The following is a 14,116-nucleotide window of genomic DNA, read 5'->3' as shown; positions in this document are numbered from 1 at the left end:
GCAGATGTTGGTGTACATGTTTTACTGTATTCCTTACTACACATTTGCCTTAAGTGGACTGTTGTTTCCTGGATATACCTGGATGCCTGATTTGGCACTTCTGCACGCTGGAGGATTAGCACAGGTAAACTGTAATACTAAAATGTTTTACTCCACATACAAATTGAATAATATTACTGACTGTGTCTGCCTGTTTGTTCTGGTTACTCCATCACAGTTCTTATGCTTAACTTCATTTTTGTTTCATCTGATGTTTTCTTAATGTTTCATTGATCTGCGAAATAACATGGGCACAAACTTAGGGAATAACTCTGGAAATTTACAGCTGGCAACAGCAAGATTACAGTTAGATTCTAGTATTAAGGTGGTGAGGTAAGTCGAAAAGAAAACGGACATGGATTAAGGCTAGATAAAAATTAGGCAGTTACGTGATATTCTAAGTTCATGTCCAAACCCCTAAGATACGCACATTCCACAAATGTTAATGGCTTTGTAAAAAAAAAAAAAAAAAAACTTTGCTAAGATTACTCAGATGTATTTTTAATGTAGATTTAGTTGTGGCAAGTTGCTGCATGCTTAATACTTTTTTGGATGTTATTCTAGAGCTTTAAGACATATACTGAAAGGGGAGCTATACCATAATTATTATGGAATTTCGACATTTGGGCTAGAAGCTGGTGTTGAGACCTGAAGTTTCTACCTGGTATATACCATTAGAGAATGATTATAATATATGGTACTAATTCTGGGTGGCATAAAATCTTAAAATGCTGTGTTTAAGTGGGCATATTGGAAAAAGGTTAGAGCTGTACAGTGATGGGTTTTGGTATTTACAGCTGGTTATAAATATGGCAATTTTGTTATAGCTTTGCTGTAGTTCAGCCACTTGACCTAGTTGTAAGTTTGTAAAAAGGGAGGTGGCATATAGTTGGCTGGGTAGTAGAAGGGAGGGAACTGTGGATGTTCTACCACAGTTTGTGAGGTATGGTTTGGATTTGTAAAGGAGGCCAACTTTGTAATTTGCCTTTAAGACAACATTTTGGATGTGAAGATTAAATTTTAAATTTTCATCATTACTGACTCCAAAGAGCTTAGTATGATTTACTTGCTCAGTGTTTGTGGTATTTTTTAAGCACTTTTATTGAGTTATCACTTGTGACATAGGCAAATTTACATTTAATTAAAAGTAAACTGTTACGTTTACAAACATTATACTTTACATATATTGCTATATATTATATAACCTAAGCAGCATTAGATAAGTTATTCAATTCCTGACCTTTTTTAAAGAAGAAACATCTTTTTTAAACCATTGACATAGGCAATCATGCATTTATATAAATGAAAACAAACCACACCAACGCAATCCTAATTTCAAGCATGTTACATCACAAACCATACTGGCACACTCCCATTTGCAAACATTATACGTCACTTATAATTTACTCAGTCATTTGCAGTCAAACATTTAAGTATTGCCTTCTCTTAAACCTCATTTCTCCCCTATATATATTGTTCCCACAATTCCCATTTCTTCCTATGCAGTTTGCTCCTACCCTTTTCTAAAGATCTCAATTCCAGTTGTTTTATCTCTGTTACTGTATTCACTACTTTTGGTATAGTTTTAGATTTTGATTTCCAGATTCTGGTAACTGTTTTTTGGCAGCCACCATAATTAGATACGATGAGGCCTTACCATGTCAATTCTGATTCTGTATCATAGCTCAGAAAAGTCATCTCCTTCATCACACCAATCTGCCCATCCAGCATCTCCGACAGTGCATCGCACAGGGAATTGTTAAAGTCTACCAACTCACCACACTCCCAGAAAATATGTTCCCAATTACCTCTTTCTTCCTGTCATACCTCCAACATTTGCTGTCTACCTGAGGACAAATCCTGTGGAGTGTACTTGAGGTATAAAAATGTCTATGTAAACATTTCCAAGAAAAAGTCCTAAATCTTCTAGATTTTCTTGCATATCTGGGAGACGTACATATATCCTCCCATTGTTTCTTTGTGAATTGCTTATCCAGTCTCTCTTCCCAATCCTTTCTAACTTCCTTTGATTGATTGCTATAGTTATCATGCAATATTTTATACGCTCTACTAAGTGTTCCTTTTCTAATGGTAGCTTCTGTTCTAGATTCTACTAAAAACTTTACCAGTGCTGGTCTTTTATTTAGGACACTCCTATTTATTTCTCTTTGCCTATACTCTGATATTAATCCTTGATAGGGAAGGCAGTCTCTAACCTGCAGTCCAAACAAATTTTTGGCATCTTCCCATTCTATCATGTTTCCCTCTCTAGTTATTTTCTCCCAATATCTTGGTTCCTTTGCTAGTTTTCTCCAATACAATCCAGCCCCCTCTTGCCTATTGTCTGTATCCCAAACTGCAGTCATCCCTATCTGCCGAATCTTCCTTTCTCCATTCTCATGTAGGCTTAGTTCTTAGGATATCTTCTGCTACTTTATAGATATAATATTCTGTATAAATATTGTTATTTTCCTTAAAGGCTTGCATCCAAAATCCCAATCTCTCCTTGTTTCTTGAGCTTCCCCCCCTGTTGCATCATCATCCCTTTCCACTTTGAATTGTAGTTTTCTGCTTGTGCTATCTATAGGAGCTTTAACTGTATAGGTCTGAAATGCCCCTTCAAATTAGGTAATCCCAAGCCACCCTGTTCTACTGGAAGAATAATCATATTTCATTTGACTATTGCCATCTTTCCCTCCCAGATAAAGTCCTTTAGCTCTTTATTAATTGGTATCCACAGCTTCTCCTCTGGTTGATACAAATATGCCTGACCTGTGTATAAGACTAAAGGGACTAAAAACATTTTTGACTGCTTGTATCTTACTATCCATATCCATGTAACAAATATAACATAGCTTCCATTTTCTTAGCTTTTGTATTATCTTTTGTTTAGTCTCTTTACACACATCCTTAGCTGCCACACCAGAATAATTTTTAGTCCATACTCCTAAATACTTCATTTTATCATGTCCCCATAAGTATGGATTTTGCTGAACCAATTCACATGTGGGTACATAATTTACTGCTATTGCCTTTGTTTTGGCTTCATTAATTTTGTATCATAAAAAAGATTTGAAACCGTCTCAGAGTGTTCCACAATACTGTAGCGTCTCTTTCTGATTTTGTCAGGTATAAAATAATATAATTTGCAAATAGAACCAGCTTTTCTTGTCTGTCGTACCAATTATATCGTTGAATTTCTGAGACCTTTATTTTCTTTGTCAGTGGTTCTAAATATAATGCAAATAACCAAGGGGAAAAAGGACACCCCTGCCTTGTTCCTCTGCTCAAGCAGAAATTATCAGAGAGGACCCCACTCACTTTAATTTTCACCTCCGATCCCTCATATATCCTCCTAATCAACCTTATAATTTTTTTCAGCAAATACTTCCATTGCCCTGCTCATAATGTCCTAAATTACTTTGTCAAATGCTTTCTCCGCATCAAGGCCCACCAACAACAATGGTATTTTCTGTTAATGTTATGAAATGATTGCCTTCCCTCCACAAAACCACATTGATCCATATCTATTAAATTTGGCATCACTTTTGCCATTCATTTAGGCATTATAGACATGAACACTTAATAATCATAGTTTAATATTGAAGTATGAAGCTGGATCTGATGGATTTTTGCCCTCTTCAGGTAATACAATTACCACTGCTTTTTTCCAGGATGTTGGTACTTCTCCTCCTGTTAGAATACTGTTAAACAAAACCCTCCAGGTCTTTCAGTTTCCCTCCTAAGTTCCAAACTTCCACAGGAGTACCATCTATTCCTGGGGCATAACCCTCAACCTGGAAACATCAAAAATCTGGACAAGGCCCACGAAAAATAGGTACAAATCGGTACGCTGATTAGCATATAATTTGCATACATAATTATGTAACCCCACCCACTCCGATGGAATTGTGGGATACCAACTTTCAAACGCAAACTGAAGAACAACCAACCAAAATATGGCACCAGATTCCAATGTCCTATTACCTGGCTATTTCACCCCATTTGCCGTAAACACTAATGTGTGCATACTGCTTTACTTCTGCAATCAATGGTTATTTGGATTTCATTTTTACATTTTGCAGCACATCAATGCACAAACACTAACAGACATCTGATAAACAAAGCAATACTGTCTCACAATGAAAACAAACTTGGCATTAAAACTTCTCTGCCCTTGAAACTCACATTCATTGAAACAGCATTGAAACCCACACCACATACAAAGAAAATGCATCTGGCCAGTGGTGGATAAAGATTACCTTTGGGCTGTTTTCAAATCATTGGCCCGTAGCACACAAAACAAGAAACATACATGTGTTCTTTTCTTTGATACACCTTCCTGACTTTGTTATATTCCTTGTATAATACAGCACACTTGTTAGAGTGCATTTTAAATTTATTGTTTGAATGAACATTTTTCCAATAGGCTGTACTGTAGGCAATGAAAAAAAATGCATGAACCAGTAATTACAAAACTGCCCAATTCAGAACATTTCTATCATAAAAGTCTACTTCCACACCCAAACTATAAACAGAATAACAGTAGTGTAAGCCATAGGCATCTTGCACAGCTACTTGCACTTATTATTTTTTTTTTTTGGGGTGGGGGGGGGCAAAAGGTCAAGAACCAGGGACACATTTTAAACATTGCTTGTATAATTTTGGAAAGTTGCTAGAATAAAATGTTGTGCTATCACCATGCATGTTACTGACAAGTCTTGAAACCAGAACCCTATATACTACAGTCAGTGCAACATACCACTATGCTAAATCAGCAGTTTGAAAAATAGGAAGACTGAAACTTAATGGCTATCATTTAGTGAATTCAGTTCTCACTTCTCACTATAAATCTCAACCTCTTAGCACAAAAAACCTGGACAAACAACAAAGCCAATAATGGGGGGATATAAATTGTGTTCTCACTTCTCACCATAGCTCTCAACTCTTAGCACAAGAAAATCTGGGCAAAGCTAAGAAATAGTAGTGGCTAGGGACTTTAGGCTCCTTTTACCCTGTACCAAAGCTACAGGATTTGAGCCCAAATACCTCTAGCCACCAGGTGTTATTACACTGGGGGCATTTTCACACACACACACACACACACACACACACACACACACACACACACACACACACACACACACACACACACAGACTATGGATTATTTATTTTATTTTTAAAAATAAGCAGCTCAAATAAACTTTTTCTTTTTTTTCTCATGTTCTAATGAGAAGATACATTTTGAAAAGCTTTTTGTTATGCATAAAGGTTATAAGGGGCACCAGTTGTGTGAAATGCATTACAACAGTTTCCTTAGAGCTATTCTCAGCCCTCTACCATAAACATCAATGACAGGGCTTAAAAAAATCAGGGACAGATGAACACTGTTGTGGACAAAGCCTTAAAATAAAAACATTTCTCACTGACTGAAACTTATTTGCATATGATAGAATGCTTTCTGGAATCATTAATTTTCCTTGGCAGAAACATATGTATTTAAGAACAGATGGTAGTTTTTCATGCAGAATAAGGGATGCCTTTAAAAATTAAGAAAAGTAAGTTATGTTTTCAAGCTATTGCAAAGTTTGAATGGAATACAAATAGATCATGGCACTGAAAACATCATGCCCTTTTTGCTGTCTTCTGATCCGTTGTTCTGGTGACATCAAAGCTTCAGAAGGACTGCTTTACAAGAGCCTCATTTGCATATAAATGAAGGTTTGTTTGAAATCCACAAGCCTGTGTCAGACTGCTAGAACTCAGATGCATGCTGAAACACAACAGACTGATTGATGGTTTATTGACATTTGTGATGCATTGCATGCTGTATATAAAATGTGTCAGAACTTAGAATATTATGCAGAAGGAAGCAGGAATGTTCTGCTTTAAAAGGGGTCACAGTTGAAATTCAGGAACACCAAAATAATTATGGAATGCACAGACAAAGGGTATAAGAGAAAACGAGTGTTGTTTTTTTAAGGAGGAAATGAAGGAAAACACCACCACAGCCTTCTGCCCTGCAATGCACTTTAACACCTTGCACTTTAGTGTTAGTATGAGTTTGGTGCCTATCTACAAGTGCTTACTTATTTGCAAGCTCCAGTCTGTCAAAATCAGGGACTCCATGAAGAGATTTCTTTCCCCAAAGTTTAAGAATCAAGTAGTATAAAAATACATGAGTTCTCTCTCATTTGAAATCAGACTGCCCAGAATAATATTCTGCTCTGTTACTTAGCTGCACTATCAAGGCATCAAGTGAAAAAGCATACACTATACTCTCAAAAAACGAATATCAGTACAATACAGAAATATTTATGTAAATTTGTACACAGTCTCACACACACACCCCTTTGTTTCCTTACCTAATTCCCCAACCGAGTGCTTTATCCATCCCATGTTTACCCGCCCACTCTGCCTGCTGCTTGGAAAAATAAAACCGATAGTACTGCTGCCTGTAATTCTCGTTGCTGCTGTATTCCTGCTCGCAGCCAGCTTGGAAAAAAATAAAATGAGCATTACTGCCATTAGTGTTGCTGCCTAGTTCTCTCTGCTGTATTCCCGCTCGCAGCCAGCCGGAAATAATGACGTGAGCTCCTTGAGCTCAATTCCGACAGGCTGGTAGCCCTGACGGCGCTGACGTCATCCCGCGCATGATGACGTCAGCTCCGACAACACAAATTTTTAAAAAATAAAAAAAAATAAGCAAAAAAATCGGAAATGAAGGGGTGCCAATTGGAAATCGTGGCACCCCTTCATTTGGACCCCAAAACATGGTAAATACCGAGTAATTCGGTATGGTTGGGAGGTATGTCCTGGGGACTTTCCTGTAGATTGGTTATACATCACAATTTTTATCTCCTCTTCTCCGATTGGTTATATATCACAATTTTTGTCTCCTCTTCTCCTATCCTAACTGTAAGTAATGGAGCCTCATCTACCTCTAACTTTGGCTAATTCTTCCATAAACATTTCCATTTGTATCTTTTCTTGATTTCCATATTTCTGTGCTTTGACTTTCATAGAATATCCAAAATACTTCTAAAACCTCAACAGGGTCTGTTGTTACCTTCCTTGTTATAGGCTCCCTAAGCTTGGCTACAGTCCTTTCTACTTTGTGTTGCCTGAGCCATTGTGCTAAAAGATTTTGTGCTCTAGTGTTATCAAAAACAGTTGCTTAACAGCAGTCTTTGGAAACTTGTGTATATTAATTGAGGTAATTAATACTTTATTTTCTGCTTAGCATTCTGCAGTTGATCCCCTTATTGTTTTGTGAAATTCACCCATTCTGCAGTACTTTAACATTTGTCAGTCCCTCTAAATAATTCTTGTTACTTAACCATAGCTCCCTTTCTTTTATTTCCACCCTATTTTTAATCTCCACCTTAATTTTATCCCACTCCCTAGCTATATTTTCAGAAGTTATTTCTCTCCTCTCAAATAGCTCCTGAATAATTTCTACTACCCATTCCTTAAATTTCCTCTCTTTTCAACAGCTAGATGGGGAAGCACCAGTGTCTCATTTTTGTTTCATCACCCTATGGTTTTATTTTGGCTATTACTGGTGCATGATGTGAAATAGTTATTGGGTGCATATCAAGACCTTCAATTAAAAGCACGTGTTCCTGTGAAATGTAAATTCTGTCTAGCCTAGCCCAGTTTTTTATACCTTGGGGAATAGTATGTAAATTCACTCTGAACTCCTATTACTGAATTCACATCTTCCATGCCAAATATTTTCATAATTTTTTCAAAAATATATCCTCCTTTGTTATACTTTCCCTTCTGTCCACCCAGGCACCACTTCACTCCTGCAAATCAAATTCCAGTCCCCATCTATAAGTAATATTCCTTGCTGAAAGCTGATTATTTCTCCCAGAATTTTCTTAAGCTGCATTATAGCAGTTTTTGGTGGAATATAAATACATGCCAGTGTAATCCTCCTCTCTTGCCAGTAGCCCCATAAAACTACAAATCTGCCATGATTCTCTTTTTTATTCTCTTGTATCAGTATTGGAGCTCCTCTTACAATTAGTATGTTATCCTTGTTTCCTTTGTCCCAGATATTCTGCTGAACAACCATCCTAAAAACCTTTCTTTATCAAATTCATATGTTTAGTTCTTTCCAAGTGTGTCTCCTGTAACATAGCTATTTGCACTCTACATTTGTTTAATATAGTTCACTATTCTTTCTTCCTTGTATTTATCTGTGAGAACATTGACATTTAAATACATTACAAAAAACATCATTGCATTAAAAAGTTATTATTCCCACGTTTTATGTATAACATCTTTTTTTTTTGTTAAATGTCTAGTTCTAGCTTTTGTGTTACATGCATACACTGTTTGGCAGATTGAACTTTTATATAGTTGTTTCTTGTTGTATCCATTTGAGTCTGTCATGCTTTATAAAACATTTTGTTTTATTGAAATACCTCAAGCAAAAAAAGAAACAAACCCACAATATCCCCCCAAAACCTATTAATTTAATACTAATCCACAAAACTATGTACATCTTCAAATATTGAAGTTTTACCCTCCTAATAGGAACAAATGTCCCAAACTGACAGCCACACTCGGACTTGAGTTAACCTAAATAAAAGATTATCCATGCAAAGATGCATGGTGCAGCCTGTGCTTCTAAGTGCTATCTGGTTTGTTTTATCTTTATAGTGCTCTCAGCTGGAAAAATCTGTGAATGCTTTCAGAGAACAGCCAGCTTCTCTTTTCTTTTTTCTCCCAGCCAATCACTCTCCACCAGACTGTAACCAATTTCTCTTTATCAGATTGTCTGGTTCTCGTGTCTCCATAGAGACGATCAATTTCTTTTATCAGATTGTTTCCATGGAGATATGAGAAACAGATACAGAATTGCTACAAAGCATAAATTCTTTGCTAGAAAAAAAGCCTCGTAATAGTCATTCCCCGGGATTCATGAAGCTCAGCGCAAGGCAGGCGTTAGGCTTGTGCTGACTGTGCGGCGTACAGATGGCGCAGTAGCACCATATGCATATTAATGAAGGCGCGCTGCCGCCACAGCCACGTGCATAGGAAATGAGCGCGAGTGCATGGGGCGTGTCGAAGTGCCGCACGGAGGCATGGAAATGTCGGCTGTTGACGTGCAACCTAAAATGCTGAATATTACAGTCGGCCTGCAATAGTAATCACACCTGTCAGTGTCCGTGGATACTGAAACATATGCAAAGCATGCAAGACAGTTCCTGTGAACACAAAATTAAGAAGCAAACACAAATGCATGTTAGCGAATATCGAGTCTCCATCCCTTGAACAAATGACATTTAAAACCATGTGCCCGTATTCTAATGCAGTATTGATAGTTATACCAAGTGGAAGTGAAACGCATCATGTTAGCGCGCCGCCAATAGCTAAGTCTAGCCCAATGGTCAGGGTTACCACCTGTCCCACATTGTGAGGGATAGTACACAGCTGGGCAGTCATGTCCATACCAAAACCATTATAAATGTAAAATATCCTGCGACCGTATGACGTAATTATGTCCCACATCGCATGTAATAGTCACATACAATAGTTATTTCCATATGTAACATACCACATGTTACAAGAAATAGAATAAGCAAGTAAACGAAACAGAAGGAGCATATAAACTGCAACAACAATAAGCTAACATGTAGGCATAAAACAAAAGTATTATCCGGTGTACTGACCGTGGGTATGTGTTGTCCTGTAGAATCTGATTTGTGTCCGGAATATATCCCATCCTGGCCATATGAAAAGGTGGCAACCCTACCAATGGTCAGAGCATTCAGCCAAAATCCGCACATATGCAGTCCAAGCCGTTCTTGTCAGGATGTGTCAAAGTTGAACGGGTATTACCCGGATGTACCTAGCATGTCATGAAAGATAAGTATTTGCGTGTACCTATGTGCGTGATGTACAGCATGTGGAAGGTGAAAAATGCCAGGGTAGTCCTCACAACCATACAGGTACCTGACATATGTAGTGTATGCAATGTGTTCCCTTGACCATGCCATGGGCCATCAACCAAAGAAGGGATGGATGGAGTGTTTGGAATATGTGTGTGGGGTGGATGGGTAATGTTATAATCCACAAAGGTGAGACTGTGTTGGATGCACAATAGGTGAACTGGAGGTGTATGAGGGAACAGCGGGTGAATCAGAAAGAAACACAAAGAACAAACATACACATCCGCAATACAACCTGACAGGCCATACTGTAGAACACAATCACACAAACATATGAATATTAAAATGTGCGATACACATGTATAGAAACGTCACCGGCACATACCCACGGAATGGTCTGGACGGAACTGGGCCATCCAACTGCAACACACCTTGATGTATAATTGAATACCCATCATCCCCTCTACAGCACACAACCCGCCCCCATTCCTGAACGTCCACCAAATCCAGCCATACTCGGGCTACTAGCTTGGCGCAGCCATATCTACACATAGTGACGACTACTCATATGTAGTAGGCAGTGTCACCCTAGGCAGTGTCAGGATTGCAAACTATGTATCCCTTACATGTAAAACCCCATCACATTTTCGTAAGTCCAAAAAAATCGAAGGTCGTTTGCTTGTTCAATTTTTGGATATCCCTCATGGGATAAGTATCCTGAGTAAACATCAGACTTGGTATCATGACACGATGTCCAGTCCTGTAGACATCTGGACACAAGTTGTATGTGCAGTAGTGGTTCACGAGACTGCTCAGCCTCCTGGCCATCATGCAGAACCTACTACCCGGGATCAAACACCTGCCCGTGATGCACGTCTCCCCACATGAATTATCGAGAGAATATACTGTACACAGTCACATGCTGGCACTTGGAAATAGGGTGATTAAGGCGCTGACGTAAGCAGGGTACCTCCTGTCCCACTTTGTGAGGGACAATCCCTGTTTGGGTAGGTGTGTCCTGACCAAGAATGATACAATGGCAAATGTCCTGTGATTGTAGGAAGTAACTATGTACCATATTTCATGTAACAGTTGCCTAAAACAGTTATTTCTGGATGTAAAATACGTAAATCGTACAAGAAACAGAATAAGCAACTAAAGTGCTACAGGAATAGGCTCTCATCTAGGAAAATAATGAATGTTCTAAACCCTGTACTGACCGTGGGTATGTGTTGGCCTAAACAATTTGGTGTGTCCAGAATATATCCAATCCTGGACATACGAAAATGTGGCAACCCTACCAATGGTCAGAGCATTCGCACAATAACTGGCCAGCCTCTTAATCACTCATAAAACCAGTAACCTTTGGAGGAAAGGTGTTGAATGACACTTGAATGACTAATGACAATAGTTAAGAGTAATTGACGCTTTTAACTGCAGAAAATAAGTATTAATACATATGGCTCTGAATCTGTCAACACGTTTCAAGTTAATAGTACTAATATTGTAGAAGTGTCCGTGATTGTCCCTGATTTGTCATTGCCTTGTCCCTGTTGAAATTAGTCCCTGAGTGTTACAGAGGTCCGTAATGTATATATATATATATATATATATATATATATGAATGAAATGTAAATAGGTATGTAGGTGCATGTACAGACAGATATATTATATATATATATATATATATATATATATATATATATATATATATATATATATAAATGAAATTGTCACAATAAAGCATTCGCAATGAATGTGAAGGGAAACACAAGTGGAAACACGCCCCACCCTGTATTATGTAGAATACACGTAATGACTAATGACATGTATGAGTTATAAACAGCATGTACCTCGACAAATGTGAATGAATACATATACCCTGTGACTGTCAATGTGTCAGGTTAATAGAGCCAATCATCTAAATGTGTCCCTCAGGGTGTTATGCAGTGTCCCTGATAGTGTTCATTCTCCCCCATTCGTATGTGAGGTCTGCTAGTGAAGGAAAGCGCATATTCCGCCAACCACCTTAGGTAGATGATAGCATAATAGTTTGGGGTTGCCACCTGTTCGCGTTTGTGAGGGACACTCCACTCTGGGCAGTTGTGTCCTGCAAAATGAATGTTACGGCACATGGCCTGTGAATTCGGGAAAAGAGTTCATATATTGTTTGTAGTGATTGCATAAAATGATTTTGTTGTATCTGAAACACCTAGATGTTATAGGAAATAGTATTAGCAACTATAATGCTACAAGAATAACCTTAACTTATGCAAACGGTGAAGTAGTCAATTTTCTAATGGCTGTGGGTATGTGTTACCTTGCCAAATCTGACATCTCTACATATAGGTCCTATAGGGCTGCCACCTTTCCAAATGGCCAAAGTGAGACCTGCTCTGTAGAAATGTCAGACATACCAGGTCAGAACATACCTACAGCCATGCATAGTACAGAAATATACATATTAGCACAAATCAAAGCTTAGTCTAGCAGCAGTCAAGTTGCTTATGCTACTTCACATAACATATTGAAGTGTCGTTTATACAATAACCATTACATGCAACTATTAGAGAAACGTAGAATATAATATTGTCCTGTAATCAGGACATTTGCTATGGCTAGATTGTTCTCGCATGACACATATGCCTAATGAGGGACTGTCCCATGCAAAGTGGAAAAGGTGTTACTCCTAAAGTCTCACTTCGGCCAATTTCAAAGGTGGAAAACCTACAATAGGTGTGCGGTAGCATGACCCGGCAGAAAGATGCGTTTCCCAAAACACATTTACATGTCTGCATTGCAGAGTATCTGTTCCCATGTATCAGCCAGATGGGAGCAGATTGTATGAGGAACACGCATATAATATGATTATGTCACTGGACAGGCCGCCGATTCCGTACAGTCGAACGCCTGCCGTCGCATAATGGTCAGCCATACCCGATACTGTATTCATGTAGTCCGATGTAATAGGCATCACAAGGGATTGCGCCCACCCAGTGTGAGTGACAAATGTAAGCACCAATGTCGGTGCACGTGCAAGTGAGGGAACGAGCGGGTGTAAGCGTGTTTGTCTACCAGTATGCGAGTATTGCACTGTTAAAGAAATGTGGAGTCTAAACAAGTATAAGGAGCTGTAACCAGAGGTCAGCAGTGCTTAACACCATGCAAACCCACGCACAACCGCTCCCACCTGCTGGAATGTGCTTTACCCACTCCGTATCCAAAGGCCTTGTTCTGGCCGCAAACAAAGAACCGTCCTTTGCAAGTGTTGGTAGCAACACCCTGCGCACACAGCTGATTTGAATTACCAATACACCATGGCATATATACAGACAATAGACAGTACCACACACATACCATACAGCACAGTCATCCAACAGTATAGCAATGTACTGGCAGATATGTCCAGACCACTGGTGTTTGCAGACCTTGCCATCTTGTGTTTGTGTGTGAGCATGCCCAGTATGACTGTTACGCATGTTGTCGACTGACATTACCGTCATACCCTCATGTGTTTGAGCATGCCCAGTGTGGTCAACTGGATCGCATGTGTCACATGTCCAAGCAGTCAGTACTGTGGTGCCGACCCCTGCGTTGTACACTGACAGGTGGCATGCTGTGTCTGCAGGGTAGCCAAAGGTCATGTGGCATTGACTGTTGCTACATGTCTGCACAGCGTGGGGGGACATCCAACTGTATCCACATTCCTACACAGCACCGGGGGTGGCGCACATGACTTTCACATGTGTACGTTGGAAGGGGGGCACAGCTGACAGTTGTACACTTTTGCTACAACTGTACTGGTATGCCAGGTACTCCATTTCAGTGTGTGGACCTACCTAATTTGCTGGCTAGAGGCATACCTGTGTACTTCAGATCCTAGCTTTAATTACCAGCATAATGGTTTCAGATGTCCTAGCCTTCACAACCTACATCCAACTGCCTGGTCTGCTGTAGTCTGTGTGGGTGTCTGTGGGGGTTGGGGTTATCCATTGGGCATATCCAGAGGCCAGTGTATAGCATTTGGCTGTATTGGTCTACACCTGTCCAGCTGTATGAGACTTGTGTGGGCTGTATGGACACACATGATGTTCAGCCCATAACCTGGAGTGGGTTAGGACACCCTGTGTACTACTGGCTACTATTGTGACCCCAGTATGTGCTACAGATG

At 39.2% G+C, this 14,116-nt stretch overlaps 1 protein-coding gene across 4 annotated transcripts in view; it reads left to right on the top strand.

Moving 5' to 3' along the window:
• Positions 1-14,116, top strand: part of TM6SF1 (transmembrane 6 superfamily member 1) — a 1,348,214-nt gene that overhangs the window by 1,231,616 nt on the left and 102,482 nt on the right. For all 4 annotated transcript variants that reach the window (XM_044077795.1, XM_044077793.1, XM_044077792.1 and 1 more), the window contains exon 9: positions 5-124. In XM_044077795.1, coding sequence (XP_043933730.1) covers positions 5-124 — 120 coding nt within the window. The remainder of the gene's footprint in view (positions 1-4; positions 125-14,116) is intronic.

Source organism: Protopterus annectens, chromosome 7.part0 (assembly GCF_019279795.1).
Source record: "Protopterus annectens isolate FY-2018-M chromosome 7.part0, PAN1.0, whole genome shotgun sequence".
Classification (NCBI taxonomy): Eukaryota; Metazoa; Chordata; order Ceratodontiformes; family Protopteridae; genus Protopterus; species Protopterus annectens.
The sequence above is the reverse complement of the archived record's forward strand: the minus strand, read 5'-3'. Positions and strand labels throughout refer to the sequence as shown.